This window comes from Lacerta agilis, chromosome 9, assembly GCF_009819535.1.
Source record: "Lacerta agilis isolate rLacAgi1 chromosome 9, rLacAgi1.pri, whole genome shotgun sequence".
NCBI lineage: Eukaryota > Metazoa > Chordata > Lepidosauria > Squamata > Lacertidae > Lacerta > Lacerta agilis.
Genome location: NC_046320.1, coordinates 15,091,086 through 15,112,059, shown reverse-complemented (window position 1 = coordinate 15,112,059; position 20,974 = coordinate 15,091,086). Strand labels below are relative to the sequence as shown.

At 39.4% G+C, this 20,974-nt stretch overlaps 1 protein-coding gene across 1 annotated transcript in view; it reads left to right on the top strand.

Annotated features, from left to right (window-relative positions):
* The window catches only part of DHX15 (DEAH-box helicase 15), a 46,747-nt gene that overhangs the window by 11,738 nt on the left and 14,035 nt on the right, over positions 1-20,974 (top strand). The window contains exons 3-8 of the mRNA XM_033160866.1: positions 5,555-5,748; positions 8,500-8,659; positions 9,317-9,535; positions 16,118-16,285; positions 18,366-18,452; positions 19,105-19,254. Of these exons, the coding sequence (XP_033016757.1) occupies positions 5,555-5,748; positions 8,500-8,659; positions 9,317-9,535; positions 16,118-16,285; positions 18,366-18,452; positions 19,105-19,254 (978 nt within the window). The remainder of the gene's footprint in view (positions 1-5,554; positions 5,749-8,499; positions 8,660-9,316; positions 9,536-16,117; positions 16,286-18,365; positions 18,453-19,104; positions 19,255-20,974) is intronic.

Sequence of the window (20,974 nt, the reverse complement as noted above, 5' to 3'; positions counted from 1 at the left end):
TACATACTCCGCTAACTCAGAAATAATGCTTCAGGTTAAGTGCTTTGCTTCAGGATAAGAACAGAAATCGTGCTCTGGTGGCGCAGCGGGAGGTCCCATTAGCTAAAGTGGTGCTTCAGGTTAAGAACAGTTTCAGGTTAAGAACGGACCTCCGGAACGAATTAAGTACGTAACCAGAGTTACCACTGTATCCATAATATATAAAAACAGCCCAGTTGCGGTGATGGAACTGGATTTTGAAACACCCAAGAAAAGGAAGAATTCTCTTTGCTTGCACGATTAAACAACTAGAAGCTGGAATTAAATAATGCTTGGGCTTTTCCTTCTATCCTATCATCATGAGAGGATCAGCACAGCCTCACAGCAACAAATAGACTCGAAGCAACAGATCTCTTCAACACTCTTGGAATCAACCTGCCTCTGGAGTGGCAGCTAGGAGAGGCAGTGGAGGAAGAACACTCCGACCTTTCCAATGGAGGTGGGAGGATGCAAACAGGAGAAAAAGATTTTGCAAAAGCCTGACACATAACAGCCAAGGAGACCACTACAACACACCAAGCAGATTCCTGTCTCCTGCTTCCTGAGACAGACAGATGCCAACAACATCAGCCACTATCAGACCAAGAAATATGGACTAAACTAGCAAACGTACAACAATATTGGCTGCTCCACCACCAAATCTGCACTGTTTTGGCTATCCCAATTATCAGGCAGCCACAAGACCAATAGCCTCATTTGAAAGACTTCTAAAGTCCTGAGGATAAGGTCCAGATGTAACATATAGAATTCTACTCAATGCATTGGTGGGTTCACTTGACCCAATTAAACATCAATTTCAATGTGATTTCGGCTATGAATTTGACCCAGGTCAGTGGAATATATCTTGGACAAAATAGCCATTAAGTCTGTTTTGGCAAGCTATAGAGAATTAACCCTAAAACTCATATAGGTAGTACTAAACCCCTAGGAAACTGACAGTGATCCATCCCAACACCTCACCACATAACTGGAGGGGCTGCCCCACACCCAGTATATATCTCCACATGTTGTGGGAATATACAGAAGTTCAACCTTTCTGGAACTTGATATTTCAATAAATTAATAAAATAACAAAAAATAGAAGTTGAACCAGAATTAGCTTTATTAAATGCATTTGAAGACAACAATCTGGATTTACATAATAAAGAATTAATAAGTCATTTATTACAAGTGGTGAGATGCAACATAACCAGATACTGGAAAGAGCTTTCTGGTAGAACGATAGACAATTGGTACAAAACAGTTTAGGAAACAGCCCTCCTTGAGAGATTAAAAAATAAAATACAGTTGACATGTGGACAGATCAAGAAAGACGGCTTTCCTCTTATGTGGTTTAAAATTTCATAACATATGCCAGTATTTCAGAAAATGAACAATCCCCCTCATCAGCATTTGGCTCAATATGGTTGATCTAAATTTAAATTTAAGCATAAATTATTATCTTAACTTTGAGTCAATATACCAACACTTTGTACTGTTTCATTGGTAACATATAGGAAAAATGACTATCACTCATACTTAATTCCTCATGGGCATTTTAGTTACATGGTATTGAACGTTACCTGTTCTATCTTGTTTCCCCCTTTGTTTTTTATTTTTATTTTAACCTGTTCACAAACCAATAACTTATACATGGACTTTTTGAACCACACATTGTAGATATTACTGCAAATTTATTATGCTATTTTTGTGATATACAAATGACATGAAAATACTTTGTCTGTTTATTTGGGTCTTTTATTATTCCTATGGTCCTTGCTTATAAATGTCAATAAAAAGTTATTCCAAAAAAAAGTGAAGAATCAGTTTTGTAGGAAAGAACTCAGCTCTAAAACAAAGAGAAAAAGTATGATACAGTGAATATTTGTATTCTTGTTAAAGAGTCATCAGGGGCTAACATCTTGGGTATCTAAAATACAGTACATATTTTATTATAGGCTAGGATGTTACGACAATCAAAGTGACTATCAAAGCTATTAGTCTTCTGCATTCTTTGATGAATTCGTAACACTTCAGCCTTTTTTTCTTGAGGCATCTAGCTCCCATGAAATGAAAATACAGCAAAGAATCAGGGTCCAGATGATGGTTTGCCGAGTGGTAACAGCACGGGTGGCACTGTGGGTTAAACCACAGAGCCTAGGGCTTGCTGATCAGAAGGTCGGCAGTTCAAATCCCCGCGACGGGGTGAGCTCCCGTTGCTCGGTCGCTGCTCCTGCCAACCTAGCAGTTCGAAAGTACGTCAAAGTGCAGGTAGATAAATAGGTACCGCTCCGGCAGGAAGGTAAACGGCGTTTCCGTGCACTGCTCTGGTTTCGCCAGAAACGGCTTAATCATGCTGGCCACATGACCCAGAAGCTGTATGCCGGCTCCATCAGCTAATAAAGTGAGATGAGCATCGCCACCCCAGAGTCGTACACGACTGGACCTAATGGTCAGGGGTCCCTTTACCTTTACCTTTAACATGTGATGCAGGTTTTGTTAAGAGTGTGGGACCAAAAATTCTTAATGATCATGGCAGAGTGAGGATTTGGGCCTGTTCCCCTGATTCTAGCCCAATGCTCTTCTCACTAGACTGATATTTTCTAGTGATGCTAAGTTTTGTGAGTGAATAATTCCTTATGCTTGTCATATTTTTGTTTGAAGACTCATTGTGTGAGGATCGTGCCAGCTGCCTAGGCTGCCTCCAGATGGGTGGCTACCAGAAGTATGCACTTTTTCAGTGTGTACATCACACTATGCTCTGTCCACACCATGACATTCTGCTGTAGATCAAGCCATTTGAAGTTCAACACACATACAATAGAACGTGCATGCTGGGTGCCATCCTTCCCACTTTAATCAGTAATTAAATTGATTAAGTGCTCTTGCATCATAAATTACCATTATAGCAGCAGGGTATTATAGCACTGTACTTCTCTTTCATAAAAGGGTTTTAGTGGAAATTTTAAAATTGGTTTAAAAAAAATAAAATGGCATGTTCTGAGCTAGATTCAGGTAGGTAGCCGTGTTGGTTTGACACAGTAGATATATATATATATATAAAAATAAAATAATTGTCCAGTAGCACCTTAGCGACCAACTAAGTTTGTTCTTGCTATGAGCTTTCGTGTGCATGCACACTTCTTCAGAGCTGTGATAGGTTTATTTCCGGAAATGTCACTTCCCACCTCTTAAACACCCCCTTTGGAAAAGACAGAAGAGTAGCACTTAGAAGCATCTAGTGGAGATTGAACTACTCTTCCATTCTTCTAAAAAAAGGCAGGCTTTCTTCCAGTCTGAAAAAAGATAGAAAAACCCTCGGGGCGATACAGAATGACAGTGATTAGATAACACTGTTGTGTGGATATACAGTAAAAAGTGAATGAAGCTTGGGAATTCCACACAATAGATACCTAAAGTGAAAGTAGTGTGATAAGTTATATGATAACTTATGTGAAGTGCTTAGCAAGGTCTGCCTGAAAAGTGATGTATAAATTCTGTAAATATTAATAATAATAATTAGGATCCTTACAGCATTATTTGCATTTTATTTTGACATATTAGTTTGACAGGGTAGCTGTCCTAAAGTAATCTTCATGCAATTCTGTGAAAACTCTTGCATAATTGCGTTAGACTAAACCGTTGCCAAAAACATCTTCCTAATTGATATTACAGCTTTTGTCATGGCTTGCTGTTTGTAGCTATGTCTTAAATAGCCAGCCTGTTGGTTTTTGGAACACACACTGCCTCAGTGAACTGACAGGGTATAACACCTGCTTTCATAATAGCCACATTTAAAGTTATTTACAAATGCACAAACACACCAGCAAATATTGCAGATAGATCTTCCCCACAGGCACTCATTCTTCTTTGTCAAAGGTCAGGATTTCATTTTGTCAATAGTGCTTGCCAATCATTTGTGTCATATCTCCTTATCCAGGAGCATATAAGTAATAAAACTAGAGTAATTCAGTCTCCTTCCGTAATCTTTATATGGGATACGATTGTTTTTCCTCTCTAAAGAATGCTAGAGGAAATGTGTGGAAAGTTGCATAGCTGAAAGCTGTCCTTAGCTTGCTAGGAAGAGGCTATAGCAGATCCCCCCCCCCCCCCACTAGGGAACATCTTGTTAACCAAAGGGTGGTAGCCAGGATGTTCTTAACGGTAGGATTAAGCATTCATTGGAATCCTGTCTTGATATAGTCTCCAGTTTAATCAGGACATTTTCCAAGTACTTGCCAGCTGATTGAGTACCCGAGTTGCATTAAGTTATTTTAGTTCACATCTTTCATCTTCCTTGCTCGTGTATTGAAGCATTAGGAGTCATAAAAGGAAAATGTGTATCTTTTCTTCTTGAAGCAGTCACTTAAAGATCATGCCAGTTTATCTTTAGTGTTGGCTGTAGCATCACCATTAGGTCTCTGTAGTTTAAGGCTACTTTGCTTAGTCCCCGCAGAACATCAGTATGAACTCCGTTGTTCTGCTGTTTTATTAAACAGCTTAATTCAGGCAAAGCTTGAAATTCCTATCCCTGCATTTTCGCATAGTCAAGATAGATACAATGTAGTTGTTTATATGAAATTGGGGAATATGTCTTATGTTATTGCTGCTACTCCTCTGGCTGTCTTAAATAGGAACTTAGCCCTGCATGCCTCTCCCCCCTCAGTTCAACAGCCACTTGTCTCAAAGATGAATGTATAATACTCTGTTTCTAAAAGCAGCTTTCAGAATAGCATTAAACATACCATTCGCACCCCACAACCTGCAGATTTTTGAGCCACATTGAGTTGAACCCATTATATTCTGTTTGTATGTGAGGGAAGTTGTGTGTTTTACATGCTGATGCTCTCGTATGAAATAGCGTTGCATTCAATGGTTGGAGGTTAAACACAGTACAGTAGACACTGGGGAAAAAATTAGTACTTTGCTTTTGAGTTCATTCAATTTGGCTAAAAAAAAATCGGTCCCTTTTGCTACTGTGTAACCTAGTTTATCTCTTATTAGGCTGTAATAAACCAGTTACCTTAGTATCTTTTAAAACATCTTATCTTTTGCCCTTTTACAGAAGCACTTCTTTTCATATTAGTGTACAACTTTTCACAGTAATATGATCCAAATTTTTAGCTATTAGAGTTGCAAACGGAATGCTTTGTCATAGATTTACACTTTCTTTGAATAGTAACTGTCTGAAAGACTGGTATTTATCTTCAACAAATACGGAGGCTAAGTGAAACACTTCAGAACTTAGTTTCATAGTCATTGGTGGCTATTGTATTTGGTCATTTTAATGTGCATTGAAATACCGGTAGCTTCTATAATGCTTTCACCAGATGCCCTTGCTTCGTAATATTGTAAATAAAGTACCAGTAGAATTTCAGTCATTTTTGTTCACACAAGTTCCTAAGACTTTTGTCCCTTTCTTCCCTGCTTGTGTAAGTTTAATACAGGCTTCTTGAATAAGGGCCTATTTGTATTTATCATCAACTGTGATACGTTTTAGAAATATAAATAATATACTGAAGATTTTTCCTGATAGATTCCTCAGTGGTGCGTTGATTATATGCGGTCACTGCCGGGGCCAAAGAGAGGTGTTGCTTGTACCCAGCCCAGAAGAGTTGCCGCAATGAGTGTGGCCCAGCGTGTTGCTGATGAGATGGATGTCATGTTAGGACAAGAAGTTGGGTACTCTATTCGATTTGAAGACTGCAGTAGTGCAAAAACTATTCTGAAGTAAGTATTGAATGCCATCTTTTCCTAAAATCAGCCATCTTGGGAGGAGAGGCTTTCGAAATTGCTTGCTCACCAGTTTATATTCCAGGGAGACATATCAGCTTGGGAAGAGCTTTGAGCATTCATATGTCTTTTCTATTCAGTGCATGTAGAAAGTAACAACTTCACTATGCTGTAGTACAGTATATCACATTTACCGTATCTTTTCCTCCTGAAAAGTAAGTGGAAATATCTGTGCGTCTTATGGAGCGAATGGTGGTCCCTGGAGCTGAATTGCCCAGGGGCCAAAAGAGGATCATGCTTTTTATTTTACAAAGAGAAAAGAGGGTGTTGAAAGGACCCAGCTCAGCACCTGATCAGCAAGAGATCGGGAGAGATATAAGAGTCCCGGCTCCCTTTCAGCCCCGCCCTGCATTGTTGAATGTGGTGCAGAGGGAGGTTGTTTGTTTCCCCAGCTACATGTGACTGGCTGATTAGATTAGATTATCTGTCTGGAAACTGTAGAAAAGGCTCCCTTTCCTTTAGAAGCTGCAGAAATGTGAGTTGAACCCCATAAAAATGGGGCTTTTCCTCTTTGCTTTTCCCCCTTTGCAAAAAAAGCTGCAAAAATTTTAGCTGATCCTCAAAAAAGCTGCAAAACCTTTAGCTGATCCTCAAAATAACAGGGCTTTTAGAAGAGGAAAACCAGAAAAATATTTTTTTTCTTGTTTCCTCTAAAAACGAGGTGCACCCTATGGTCCGGTGCGCCCTATGGAGCGAAAAATACGGTATTTGACCATGGTGTCCTTCAGACCACCCAGTATGTCTGGAAAGACAGGAATGTTTGATTTGGGTGATATGGGAGATACATGCGATTCTTTTGTTACTTTCTTCCTGGGTTCATGTGGAGGAGCATGCAATGCCAACATGTGTAATAGGTTATTTGTTTATTAGTTTAAAAATACATACTACTTTATTTTAGCAAAAGCTCTAAGTGGTTTACAAGAGAGATTTCTTCCTGGAATGTAATATGGACAAGTCCCTAAAGAGGAAACTCTGTAGTGTACCAAGTTAACTTGGCTTAATTTCTTCACCCAAACAATCTTTTCAGAGGAGACTATTAATCAGGTAGTGTCACTAATAGCATCACTGCAAATGCATCTAAAAGTACAAATCTGCTTCTTCTGCAGCTTAAGAATCATTACAGAGTATAGTTGTCTTTAAAAATGTCATGCAAGCGTGAGTGGGTGTGACTATATTTTGTAAGGGTTTGAGCAGAGCTGTTACTGATCTCTAGTTTACTGCATTGCTAATAGGACAATGTATGCCAGGCAGTGTAGTATATACAGGGCTGAATGCATAATTATTTTGAATTTGAAAAAAAAAAAAACATTTCAGCTCACCAGATGAGAGTTACTGTTGTTGAATATTCTAAACATGTGTTACAAATATCAAACAACTTAGTTGTCCTTACATATGTTTATGTTTTTAGGGGCACCTCACTGATTCAGTTTATGCAGATTTGAGCCCCCACTGAGTATCTAAATGAGGGGTGAAAAACTGAATCCAATCAATGGGCTGGACTGGTTGATAGCTGAACAATGCTGTCCGCCTGTCAGTCACCCGATTGACCCATTTTTGAAATCAAACTGTGTGGGCAAAGGCACTGACAATCAGCTGGTTGTCGGCACTTGCAGAGTGCTTCTCAAGTGTCTGCAAACCCTTTTGTGATTGAGGCAGGTCTTACCTGCCTCACACATGAGATCAGGTGTAGGGCAGCCCTGCTGCATCAGACCAAAGGCCCACATAGCCTGGCATCCTGTTGTTACTGCGGCCAACTAGAGTCCTATGAACCTCTCAAGCAGAATGTGAGCGCAGCAGCACTCTTCCCCACTTGTGCTCCACAGCATAATGCCTTGGTTCCTGGAGGTTCTCTGAACCTTTTTTCTGGTCCCATGGCTTTTATAGGGGGAAAGCGGTGTTCAAAACCTGCATGTACCTTGCATGTGTCCTTGCGTGAATGCAATGAGAAGAGGGTTATAAAAATAAAGAAATGAGGCTAGAGCAGCAGTTACCAAACACTGTGCTATGAGAGAATGGTGGGAGTGCAGTGTGGAAAAAACAAATTAGAGGTTTCTTTTGAGACCGATGTACCTATCCACAAAGGGAACTTACTTGCTGCATCTCTTTATGACTCATTGTTCTGGCCTGGAACAGAGACACTTGCTGCAACACAAGCAGATAGGCTCCACTCAGCATAGATAATTTTACATTCTCCAAAAGCAGGCAAGTATTGCCTGTCAGAAATACAAAGACCGCTGACCTGGGTATGTTTTTAATGGGTAGGCTAAAGAAAAATGCACACATTCTGTTCAAGGGATAAACGAGATCTACCCTGTAATTTTTACAGTTGGTTGGTAGGTATATATACCATAAATATGGTTGTGATGGAGAGGGATCTGTGTGGTATTTCTTGCTTTCATCACTGTCAAATAAACAGGAAAGCTGGCAATGACATTGCACTTCCCCTAAGCAGCTAGACATACTGTACCTTGCTGCCATTATTAAATCATGACTATATCAACCAAGATTGCAAGGGAAACAGAGTAAGTGTGGTACTAACACTGACAAAAACATTGGACTGTGTACAGTTTAATCCTTCCAAGTTCAGGAAAAAGCAGATAGGAGAAAGTTAAGAGCATTTTCTGTATGAAGTAAGGGAAGAAGAAAAACATCCTGTATCTGGGATTAAAATATTGGTTTCCTGTTCAGGTACATGACTGATGGTATGCTACTACGTGAAGCTATGAATGACCCTTTGCTGGAACGTTATGGAGTAATAATTCTTGACGAAGCCCATGAAAGAACACTGGCTACCGATATTTTGATGGGAGTTCTGAAAGAGGTTGTAAGGCAAAGATCTGATTTAAAGGTCAGTAGTATATATCAAATGTAGAATGTCGCAAAACGCATTTGTAGAAGATGTTCTCACTACTGGATTGCTTTGCACATGGTTAAATGATGTTTGCATTTTGTATGTGTGCTTGAAATTTGTTCATAGTGGGAACTTTTATAATTCATGGAAAACCTTAGGTTATAAGTAATATTTTAGCAACTTTGTTCACCCCTTTCTTCCCCAATGTTTGCTTTATTAAACACAGTACAGTGGTGCCTTGCTAGACGAAAATAATTCGTTCTGCGAGTATTTTCGTCTAGCGATTTTTTCGTCTAGCAAAGCACCAATGCAAATAGCAGTTTTCGCTAGACCAAAAAAAATTTCGTCTTGCGAGGCAGCCCCATAGACTTTTTCGTCTTGCGTGGCAGCTTCCACTAGACGAATGCCGTTCGTCTAGCGAGTTTTTCGTCTAGCGAGGCATTCGTCTAGCGGGGCACCACTGTACAATCCTGTGTGTATTTATTCAAAAGCAAGTCTCAGTGAATTCCCAAGTGAGTGTACATAGGATAGTAACCTAAGCAAATGCGAATGTGACGGTGTGATCATGTTGGTTTTGATATTCACTTAGCATTTTAATGTACCTAAGAATGGGGGCCAACTTCGAAATAACATCTCTCCCCTTTAATATTGCAGGTTATAGTTATGAGTGCAACTCTTGATGCTGGCAAGTTTCAGATTTATTTTGACAACTGTCCTCTCCTCACTATTCCTGGCCGTACGCATCCTGTGGAGATCTTTTATACCCCAGAACCGGAAAGGGATTACCTTGAGGCAGCTATTCGTACAGTAATCCAGATTCATATGTGTGAAGAGGAGGAAGGAGATCTTCTACTTTTTCTTACTGGGCAAGAGGTATTTTTCAGATTTTTTCTCATAAAGGTTGCACATGAGGTTTTTGCACTATATTAAAAGAAGTATTTTCTCTTAGGAGTTCCTAACTGCTTATTTTTCAACAGTGGCAGGGTTTCATAAGAAAAGCTCTGTGTGGATTACAGTTGAAATACACTAAATGGACAAACAGTAGTTAAAATGTAGACTGAGAAAAATAGAACTTGCATCTCAAGGAGAATATGCTTTCTCTTTATATTTTCATAACCTCATACCTGGCACCTGCTCAGGACTTTATAATCAAGAGGTTTTTTTTAATTATTAAAAAGGTTTCATTTCAAAATGTTGCATTTACTGGAATCTAAGTCATAAGAGGCTATCTGTGAATATACTTCACAAATGTAACACCTTAGATTTCATTGTTACATTCAGAAGGTTCCCCCTTGCAGAATGGCTATTGCACTAGTGGGATGAAATTTGTGCATGTTGCCCCAAATAAGTTTGTAACCAATCTGAACAAAAGATTGCTTTTAAAAGGCAAGATTGGAAAAGAGGTTTCTGTAAAAGTTTCTAATTTGCTGATTGCCCTCTTTAAACATTTTTAGATGTGTAGTGTTATTATTTAAGGTGCTGTGCAGGCCAAATGTGTAAACTGTGTGTAGCATATCTGTTCAATTCTGTCTTCTTACAGTAAACTCTCAGTGTGTTCCACTTCTAAACTACATACCTCATTTAGGTCCTGTAAGCAAATCCCTTATTCATGAGGGGTTTCAGTTATTATATCCTCTGTGTACTCTAAAAACAGATACAGAGAACATATAGACAAAGCAAATGATCTTATGCTCTGAATATGGTGACTTCCCCAAAGTCCTGATCTGACAGCGAAATCAGCAGCACAGCTGTGAAATAATGCTATTGCATGTACTTAATTTGGAGGAAGTTAAAGACAATTTGAAAACAGTTTAAAATGGTTTTCTTCACTGTTCTGCAAGAGAGATTCCCACATATTTTCTCTTTCACAACATCCTCGCAGTTCAGTATTTGGCCCAGATCATCCCACTAGCTTGCAAGTGGGATCAGGAGGAAAGCACCCCCCCACACACACCCCCACCACCACACACATTGTAGTTTTAACCATGTGTTAAATCTATCTATCCATCCTGTATCATAAAATGACCTACAGTGATGCCCCGGGAGACGAAAATAATTCGTTCTACGAATCTTTTCGTCTAGCGGTTTTTTCATCTAGCGAAGCGGCAATGTAAACCGCGGTTTTCGCGGTTTTTGTCTAGCGAGTTTTTCGTCTAGCAAGGCATTTATCTAGCGGGGCACCACTGTATAATGAAATTCCTTTTTCTTTCTGTTCCAACGAATACCAACTTAATACTTGAAGAATCCAAGTTGCTACTGTCTCTGCAACAAGATAGTAGGATGCAATTTAAGTGGGAAACCCTGAATGTTTTCTGCTTGACAAAATATCTGTAATCCCTATCCACAGTCTTGGAATATTGAGGGGGGAGGTGGAGTGCTTTTATGGCAGCAGTTTCTGTGGTTCACTGTGTGATTGTAGATAGTAGTGAATGTGCTGAGGTGTCCCTCCCCTACGGCTTTCATTAACTTAAGTCTCTTGCTGCATGCTGGCACATCCGAGTTGGGAGCAGTCACCAGTGTCCTTAGTCATTTGATTCAGCAGTATGGTTCCCCCAGTTAAAGAAGCTGTGCTCCTGACTGGCTGGACACATGAAACAGCAATTCAATTGCTCTCTCCGTGTGAGGGGAGCTGTGTGCTTCTTTGTATATCCTTTTCATGCGAAATAAGCTAAAGGGATAAAGAGCCTGGTGTGTGGCACTCCCATTTCTCTAACGTTCCAGGGGATGTGATTGCAGAAGCTAACCCTGCCTCTGGCACACGGGGACAAAGTGTAAAAGAAGCTCTTGCATTCAGTACAGTATTAGTATTTCCCTCCCTGACATGCCACCTCCTGCAGTTGGAGTTGCTGAAGAAGTTCTTGATCTGTTGTAGCCATTTCTTTTTGATTAGGAGGCTGTGCTCACCTTCATATAAAATGTCAGAAGGAATGAACAGATCCCTAGATCTTGTAGTCTGTTGCAGCTATTTCTGACTTAACCGTGCTAGAGATACGCAGTATAAAAAGCCGCACTAGCCTTTAATGTCCTGCAGATACTGGAAGAGCCCATGGAGCAGGTTTGGGCTAAGGCCCTGATTTGGAGCAATATCTGTAAACGTGCTAGTCTACATTTGAGAACCACATTTCTTTCTCCTGGATCAAATGGAACAGATTTACCTTAGCACAGTCAGCTGTGTGGCAGTAAAAATAAATTTCAATATAACAGGTTGTGTTTTGCTGGTAATACTCCACGACACAACCTGGAGGTGCCAGAAAATAGCTTTATTTTGTGTATTCTGCTGATTTTTGAATTAATAGACAGGATTGCTCTAATGTGCTGCTAATAAAAACATATGCCCATGAGACATGTTGACTTTGCTGCTTCAAATTTTAGGTGTGCAGTTGCCTCGTTTGTCAAACATTGTAAGCATATATGTCAGAAGAGACTTTCAGAAAGACAGTTATTTGTAACATTTTCCTAAATTGTATGTGACTAGCAGCAAGACAAGAAACATCCTGCACAAACAACTACAGTAAAGACAAAGCAGGACCTGAGGAATAAATCTTTTTGTAAAAACATGTGTAGAAAGTGAATTGACCATTCAGCTTATGCACTGCTCTTTGATATAAACCGCAAGAGAGATGGATATACTGCGAAGATTTCTTCCGTTGCTTTAAATTGCCTAGCAAATGACTTGCTTTCCATACTGCACCCTTGTGTACTCATTACAACTAGGCACATAAGCAAGCCATTTCAGTTGTCCAAATGTTCAGTTGCATCTTCTCATTTTTAACTTTCCAAGGAAGCACCTGTAGTAACACAGTAGCCCTAAGTATGTTTAGGACTAACACTAATGTGTTCTGACAGTTAACTAATGTATTCTGCTGCAGCTGAAGACAAAAGGCATTTATTTGATGGCAGATTGAAGTATCTGTAGGAACCTTAACTATATTTCCATCCTTGGTGGAGTTGAAACCCAAGGAATTGCATATACACTACATAATAATTAATTCTCCATTGATTTTATGATCGATTTAGAGGTTAGGAGAGGCTAATTACTGTTATAAAAAGTAACCTTTAGTCCAGATAGTCTTAATCTTTTTATTATATTCTGAACCATTTTCCTATATAGATATTCTTTTATGTTATGACTGTCATGTGGGAAGACAGCAGGAAAAAAAATCTGAATTAAAATTTGGCTGCTTCTGCACTGTGGTATAGCTGGTATTATGTACTTCAGCCAAAAGACAGATCTCACAGTATGAAGAGAGGGAAGGCATTGTTAGAGATCGTGTAGCAGTCAAATTACTACTAGTCCATTGATTCTTAAACTGCAACAGCCGCATGGTAGGTTGCTTGAAAGACCTTTGTGGCGGCCATTACGTGAGACAGTTGCTCACAGTGTCAGTTGCTCTGATGGTGCCTTTTCAAAGGCTTTGCAAAAAAACCACTGCTTTTCAGCATGTTCTTTCAGGTGGTTGGTAAGACGAGAGCATTAGACTACCTGTGGTCCCTTGGGCTGCAGTTTAGGAAACACTGCACTAGTTGTTGTATTCTGTTACCTGTTAGGCGGCTTCTGCAGCAACACTTTCCACCTGGCTATACATACTCAAATGTATGCACAGCGTGTCAGCTATGAAAGGCTATTACGTGTATATTTGCAGCTTGTGCCTTTTACATGTGCGGAATTGGGAGCACTGTCACTGTTTTCATGCCTATACCTAAGTACAGACCGTAGCATTAGAAGCTGTTCTTGATTAGCCACATTCCCTTGGGCAAAATGAATCTGGACAAAAATGTTAATGCTATTTCGAAGGACTTCCAAAGATCTCCTTGTGAGAAACGCCTTAGCCTTTTTTTTTAAAGTATCATATCCATAGCTGTCCACCTTCCCTTTTTTGTGGGAAATTCCCCTATCAGTACTATACTATAGACTATAATGCTGATAGGGGAATTTCTCACAAAAAAGGGAAGGTGGACAGCTATGGTCATATCCTATTGTGGTTTGTTGTTATTGCTTTGGTTTCTTAACATTTCCTGCCTTCCCATCCAATATAGTTGATAATATCTGCTTCCGATGTTTGGAACTTTGAGCTACTATAGACTGGTGCTGCATATGTAAATGGGCATTTTATTTATATGTCAGATACAAACCAGCATGCTCACATGTTGATGTGTAATAATGTAAATTACTTCAAGGCTGGGACTTCCTCAGCCTTGCTCTCCATAGTTGAGGTGTCCTGGAATTGGAAAGTTTGTGGTTGCTGGTCAACAAGAGTAGAAGCACAGATGCTCCTCAAAGCATCACACAGGAAGAAAAGGCTGCTGAGCAAAATACTTTCCTTCCATTCTCCTTGGGGAGCCAACACTTCAGCTCATTGGTGTGCCCAGAAGAAACAAATATCTTAAAGAGTCTGTCACTGTTGCTTAGCAACCTTTCTTGGAAGTGCAGAGAGTCCTGTGCCGTAGCTTTGGTGGCCCTGTTTTCCACTCTGTGCTGTGGAAGAAAGATGCTTGTTCATAGTAGCACTTGCTATTCCAATAGTGCCTGTGCTCTTTTCTGTAGCAGCAATGGCAGGACCCAACCCTGTCAGTAATTGAGGGGGCTTGCTGTGACCTCTTATTTTTTGTTTCCAAGCAGATTCTATGGCTACCCAAAAAAGCAAACTGTAGAATCCTGCTCTCATTCTAGCACATATTTGGAGAACTTAACTTATGATCTGATCATCAACCATGAAACTACCTCCTTGCCTATTTTGAATTCATATTTTGTGTTCTTTTAATCTGACTTCTATAGGTTTTACAAACCTACTACGGTGATTTCCACATTCTAAAATGGAAAGTTCAAATTCTTCCGTTTTAATATTTTAAGTATTGAACATGTCTGTTGAGGGGGTGCTTTTATATAGAGTGTTGGGTTCCATGAAATAATCTTAACCACATTGTCTGATGCATGTGAACTAACGTGGTCACAGTATGCATTCACTGTAATTAGAACACACAATATACCCATTGTGAATATAAGCAGGAGATATTAAAATGCATGGCGCTGTATTGTTTTAACATTCGTTTGGAAGCCGCCCAGAGTGGCTGGGGAAGCTCAGTCAGATGGGCGGGGTACAAATAAATTATTATTATTATTATTATTATTATTATTATTATTATTATTATTTCTGATCCGTAGCAAATTACTATGAGGCTAACAAGCTTTGCATGTTACTGGATATATATAAGTTTATTGGGTTTTGGCTTCACCTGTTTTGAAACTATTTTTGTGACATAACTAGAAAGTTGTCTGAACTTTTTAAACATTTCAGCAGCTCAAAATAACTAAATCATAGCTTTACACAGTAAGTATATATTTTATATTTCTAGTTTAGTAGACCAGTAGGGGGCATGCTAACCCAGAGTGATAAGAGGTATTTCTTTTTACATTGAAATCATTTTTGCAAGAAAGCACTAAGAAACTAAAAAAAGGTTTCTGATTTCAAAAAGGTATTCATGCCATTCCAGTCCCCCCTCTTAATATTTGAGACTTTTTTGGTAGCAAGTTCTATTGAAGTATAAAGTGATCAGTAGGTGGTGTGATACTAGATTGTTGAATAGAACATGAACCAAAAGACAAGCTACATCTTCATTGAAGTCTTGATTGGAAAATTAAGTGGTAGAACCATAATTTCTGTAGCAGCTTTCTGTATAAACTGCATGGTTCATGCTTCACTATATCTGGCCTGTTAGTCTTGTTTAAGACAAACTACTTCCACTCATTCATCTTTTTCGTCTATTTTAGTATTAAATAATGTGGTAATAATGTGACAATTTGTGTTTTTCTGTATTTCCCACCATATGGGTGAGACTTGCTCAGAACTTTAGCAATATCTTAGCTTGTTGATAAATACCTGGAAGTTCAATAACACTGTAGCCTTCTACATGGGAAGTTACAAAACAATTTTTAGTAAGAGTTCTGAGGTCTTTCATAAACCATGACAACTTGGACTGAGAGGAGGCTGATTCTTGAGCATCTATGTTTATACTGTAAAGGTGTTTGTTCTCATTAGATACAATGAAGCAAATCTTCCATATAATTGCATTAGTGATACGTGACATTAAAACTTAATTGGCTTATTTAAAATATCTTGCACATCAATTTCTTTTAGATTCTGAAAATTGAAAAGGTCATGAGTGCAGTTTAATATTCCTGGGTGAGAGATTTCAATTTTAGTACAATTTGTAGAGAATTAATTAGGAAATACGACTAAAAGAAAAAGGGTGCTGAATGCAAATAAGGCTGTTATGCTCATTGGAGTAAAGACTACGAGGCATCTTGGACTGCTGTGGAAGTCCCATTGAAAATTCAACAAATGTCCAAATTAGTTTAAAAATAACTTGTTTTGTAGCAAGTCTTTTTTTTTAAAGCCTTCATAGCCATTAAGCTGGAAAGAAGTTTAAAGTTTTCATGGACTCTTGTTTGTGTAGGAAATAGATGAAGCCTGTAAGAGGATAAAGCGTGAAATTGATGATCTGGGCCCTGAAGTTGGTGACATTAAAATCATTCCATTATATTCTACACTTCCGCCGCAGCAGCAACAGAGGATTTTTGAGCCTCCCCCTCCCAAAAAAACAAATGGTGCAATAGGACGAAAGGTAAAGTAATTAACACTATTATCCTATACCTGCTTAGGTGAAAGTTAGTCATGTTGAAATCAGTGGAACTTATTTCAGAGTAGACATGTATAGAATTACACTGTAAACATTTTATAGCTTGGCATACAGGTGAAACTCGAAAAATTAGAATATTGTGGAAAGGTTCATTTCTTTCAGTAATTCAACTTAAAAGGTGAAACTAATATATGCAATAGACTCCTGACATGCAAAGCGAGATATGTCAAGCCTTTATTTGTTATAATTGTGATGATTATGGCATACAGCTGATGAGAACCCCAAATTAACAATTTCAGGTTGGGGGTTTTCATCAGCTGCACGCCATAATCATCACAATTATAACAAGCAAAGGCTTGACATATCTCGCTTTGCATGTCACGAGTCTATCTCATATATTGAACTCCAGTAGCTAATGAAAACAGTTTGCTTACATAAATTGACTTTTCCATGATATTCTAATTTTTTGAGTTTCACCTATATATTGCCGTATTCTGGTTACTGTGCATCGCAAAAGAACTTAACTTTGAGCTTCACATGTTAAAACATCTGATCTTTGGGAAATGTGGTCCAGTTTTCTTTCTCATCTCTCACCCTTTGTGTCTTTCCAGCTGATTTTAGGGTGCTGTGATGTTTAAGTTCATCATGATTTCTGCAGTGTTCTTTTCTTCCACATAGAAATCAGAGCGTTTAGCTTTGTCCTGTAAACAGGAATGAATCATGTTGTTTAATTTAAAAAATAAAGAAATAAATGAACTTAATTTGTAATCATTAATGTATTAACTTTAAATGCATGATTTAAAAGATTTCAGTGAAACAGAATTTTAGAAAAAGTTTCAATAGAGGGGTGGGAAAAGGAGAAGCTTAGTGAGTTGCCATGGCATGGGAATATGCATTTTGATAATTGGATCGTTGTGTTATTTCTCAAACCGATGTTTTAAGGCACCCTGCGGGGCCAAAGCAACCTTGGGGGCGATTTGGCAGACTTATAGTTGTGAGTGTTATAATTATAATGAGGTTTTAAGTTCAAAGTAGCCAGAAACCCATTTTTTTTTTTTAAATATGAGTAATCACATGGTGTGGTGATCTAGAACTGGTTTCTTCAACCTATTCCTACCTGGGACCTGCTTTTAACCCAAACATGCATTGGGGGACCCATTTCTTAATTGTTGGCCATATATTTGCATGGTGGTAGTGCTCCTGTTGTGACCCACCTTGGATCAGGGCGTGACCCACCAGTGGGTCCAGCAGCACCATTTGAAGACCTGTTATCTAGAATAAAGATATGAGATGTTCATATTTCTGAGCTGCATTCTTTCAAGGCTCTGCTTTGTCCTCCCAAGCTTCAGCTGTTAGACAGAGTGTGGGGCTTGGGACAACAGCTAACAGTGGTCACTACTATAATTCTGCTCACGTTAGCATGCCCCAAATTGTTGTTCAGCAGTGGGCTGAAGCAAAGGTCTCACTGAAAATAGTATGCTTGCTTGTGTTTGGAGACCTCACCCACGTTGAATGATACAGCTGGGTTACATAATGTGGAAGAAGTGCTTATATTGCAGGTGGCAACAGAGTAACTGTGAAAGCTATTCTTGTTTGCAAGCAGAAACCCCTATAGCATGACCTATTTGCATTGGCTTTCCCATTCAGGCTGCCAGGCCTTTCTGGGGAAGCCACACACACACTGATGTAATACATGACATCAGAGATGCGGCAATGGCAGAGGAAGGGAAGGGAGGGGGAGGAAAGGGAGTGATTCAGGGAAGAGGGGAGGGTGAAGCAGCTGAGAATCACCTCCCCCCCCCCAAGAGCTCTACTAAGGTATACACTCCCAGCTCCTTTTTGCAGTGCTTGTTTAAACCTCTGAGGTTTGAAGGAGGTTACAATGAGCAGTGTGGGTGGAAAGCCCTTTGCGGAGCCGATTACAATGGGCTTTCAAGCAGCGCATGCTGGCTTTGAAATCCCGACAAAAAGGCTTCAAAGTGCAGCAGCACCTGACATCCCTATACAACATTTTTGCCCTATTTGTATCATTCACAGAAGAGATTTCTGTTCTATCGTTCAACAGGTAGTTGTGTCAACTAATATTGCTGAGACATCATTGACAATAGATGGCGTTGTATTTGTCATTGATCCTGGATTTGCCAAGCAAAAGGTAAACCTAAGATTCTTTCATACATGATAGATTATTTCCCCTGAAGTTAAGATGGATTTATTTAGAACTGACCTCTCTCTGGTGTTCTTTTCTACTTTTTATGGTTAATGGGGTTAATTGTGTGGATCCGTAAGTGGAAGAAAAAGTAGGTACAAGTGCTGTGCAACAAGCAGGCCATTGCTATAAGAGTTCATGTTGTAGCAGTCCTCAGTTTCTGGAAGAATATTTTTGACAGCACATGGTGCTGAAACGCCAAGATTGCAGGTTTGAGTCCTGTATGAGATAGCTGCATATTCCTGCATTGCAGGGGGGGGGGGGGATGGAATACTAGAAGATTCACAGGGTTCCTTCCGGCTCTAAGATTCTCTGAATCAATGAGGATTGAGTTACACTTAGTTGCAAAACTCCAGTGCAGCATGTGAAAAGCCATTCTCTCTTGCTTTAAGAACCAATTGTGACACCAACCTGCTTAGTAGATTCTACTTCAAAAGCGAACAAAATAGTGGATATGGGTAATAGATATGGCTTAGTTTCATTCCTTGTTTAAAAAGCCACCTATTGGAATGGATTTCTTCTTACGTATTTCACGGTTGAACTTTGAAGTGTGCAGTACTCATGCTAGTTTTCTGTACTTAACTCTTCCGTCAAATAGGTATACAATCCTCGTATAAGAGTAGAGTCTCTTTTGGTGACTGCAATAAGTAAAGCTTCTGCTCAGCAAAGAGCTGGTCGTGCTGGTCGTACCAGGCCGGGCAAGTGCTTCCGACTGTATACGGAGAAGGCTTACAAAACCGAGATGCAGGTGGGTAAATTCCTTTTTTAAATATTTATTTTAGAAGCCAATTATTACACTAGAGTTTAATACAGGACGTCCAAAATAAATAAATAAATGAAATTCATCATCAAAAGATGTAATAATAGTTTTCCCTTTTGAGCTGCGATCTATGTATCATGCTAGAAGACTTGACTGTCAGCCTTGTTAGATTATTTTGGTTGTGGAAGGTTGTTGAGTGTGATATTACTCTTCTGATACTACTTCTGCTTCTCGGATTGAAGATGTTCCAACGTTTTCATTTGCCTTGATCTCAAGTATAGTGCAATCCTGAGTGCATCTCTGGTGGGGTACAAGGAAGCAAGTCATCTCCCACTGCCCAAAGTCCTGCAAGTTTGTGCCAGCTGAGGCAGGAGGTTCAGGGAGGGACCCTGACTTGTCTCCCACCTCCTTCTCTCGTTGTGTGTGCAATTCTCTCCCTTGGTTTTCAGTATGAGAAAGCTCCAGGCTGGTATGAATGAGGGGCTTGATCCTGGGGTCTCCCCGATGCAACCAGTCCCTGTCCTTCTGTCCCTGTTGTTGTTGTTCAGTCGTTCAGTCGTGTCCGACTCTTCGTGACCCCATGGACCAGAGCACGCCAGGCACGCCTATCCTTCACTGCCTCTCGTAGTTTGGCCAAACTCATGTTAGTAGCTTCGAGAACACTGTCCAACCATCTCATCCTCTGTCGTCCCCTTCTCCTTGTGCCCTCCATCTTTCCCAACATCAGGGTCTTTTCCAGGGAGTCTTCTCTTCTCATGAGGTGGCCAAAGTATTGGAGCCTCAGCTTCAGGATCTGTCCTTCCAGTGAGCACTCAGGCCTGATTTCTTTGAGAATGGATATGTTTGATTTTCTTGCAGTCCATGGGACTCTCAAGAGTCTCCTCCAGCACCATAATTCAAAAGCATCGATTCTTCGGCTAGAATACCCAATTCTGGTTTGAGGTATTTTGAGTTAAATGCTGGCTACTGCTAATGGGAACATCACTGATGGTAGATTTATCCCCATGGAACTTTACCATTGAATGCTTTGAAGTGCACACACACACATACACAGATCTTCGCATAAACAATTGTGGCCGTTGTTGTCAAGCAAGGTAGAAGTGCCTCTTTACGGATTTTGTAAATAGGAATATTAATAACACTATAAAGGGGTCTTTATTTCTGATTTGCCCTGTACTAGATAGACTAGTAATTTTTAGCAAAAGAACAAGCCAGCATAAATTGAAAAAAAGTTCCCATTTCTTCTCTTTACATTTCCAGTATAGAATAACTTAAGTACGCATAATTTTGCATAGTTTTTGAGATGTGCTATGTAGTTTTGTCATCATTTTACTTCCAGATACTTTTCTAAACATTAATTTTTTTAAAATGACCTAGGTCTTGTATCCATTTCATTGTAAAGTTTAACTTGCTCTGTTTTACAATGATATTCCAATCTTTTTAGCAGATGTTGGACACAAAAATTTTCGTATTGCCAGATGTTAAGTTTTTCTCCCCAAATACACCCAGGGAAATTCTGTTTTGTAATTTCTTTATGTAATCTAGCAGGTTGATAAATTTGATGTCATTGTCGTAACACTATAGATAAAATCTATTTTGACTTATTTTTAAAGGGGTGCTTCTTGTGTTTATATCGTCATCATGATGGGTATACTTCTGCGTCATACATTGCATCTATTATTTTAAATATATAATTAAATTTCTGTAA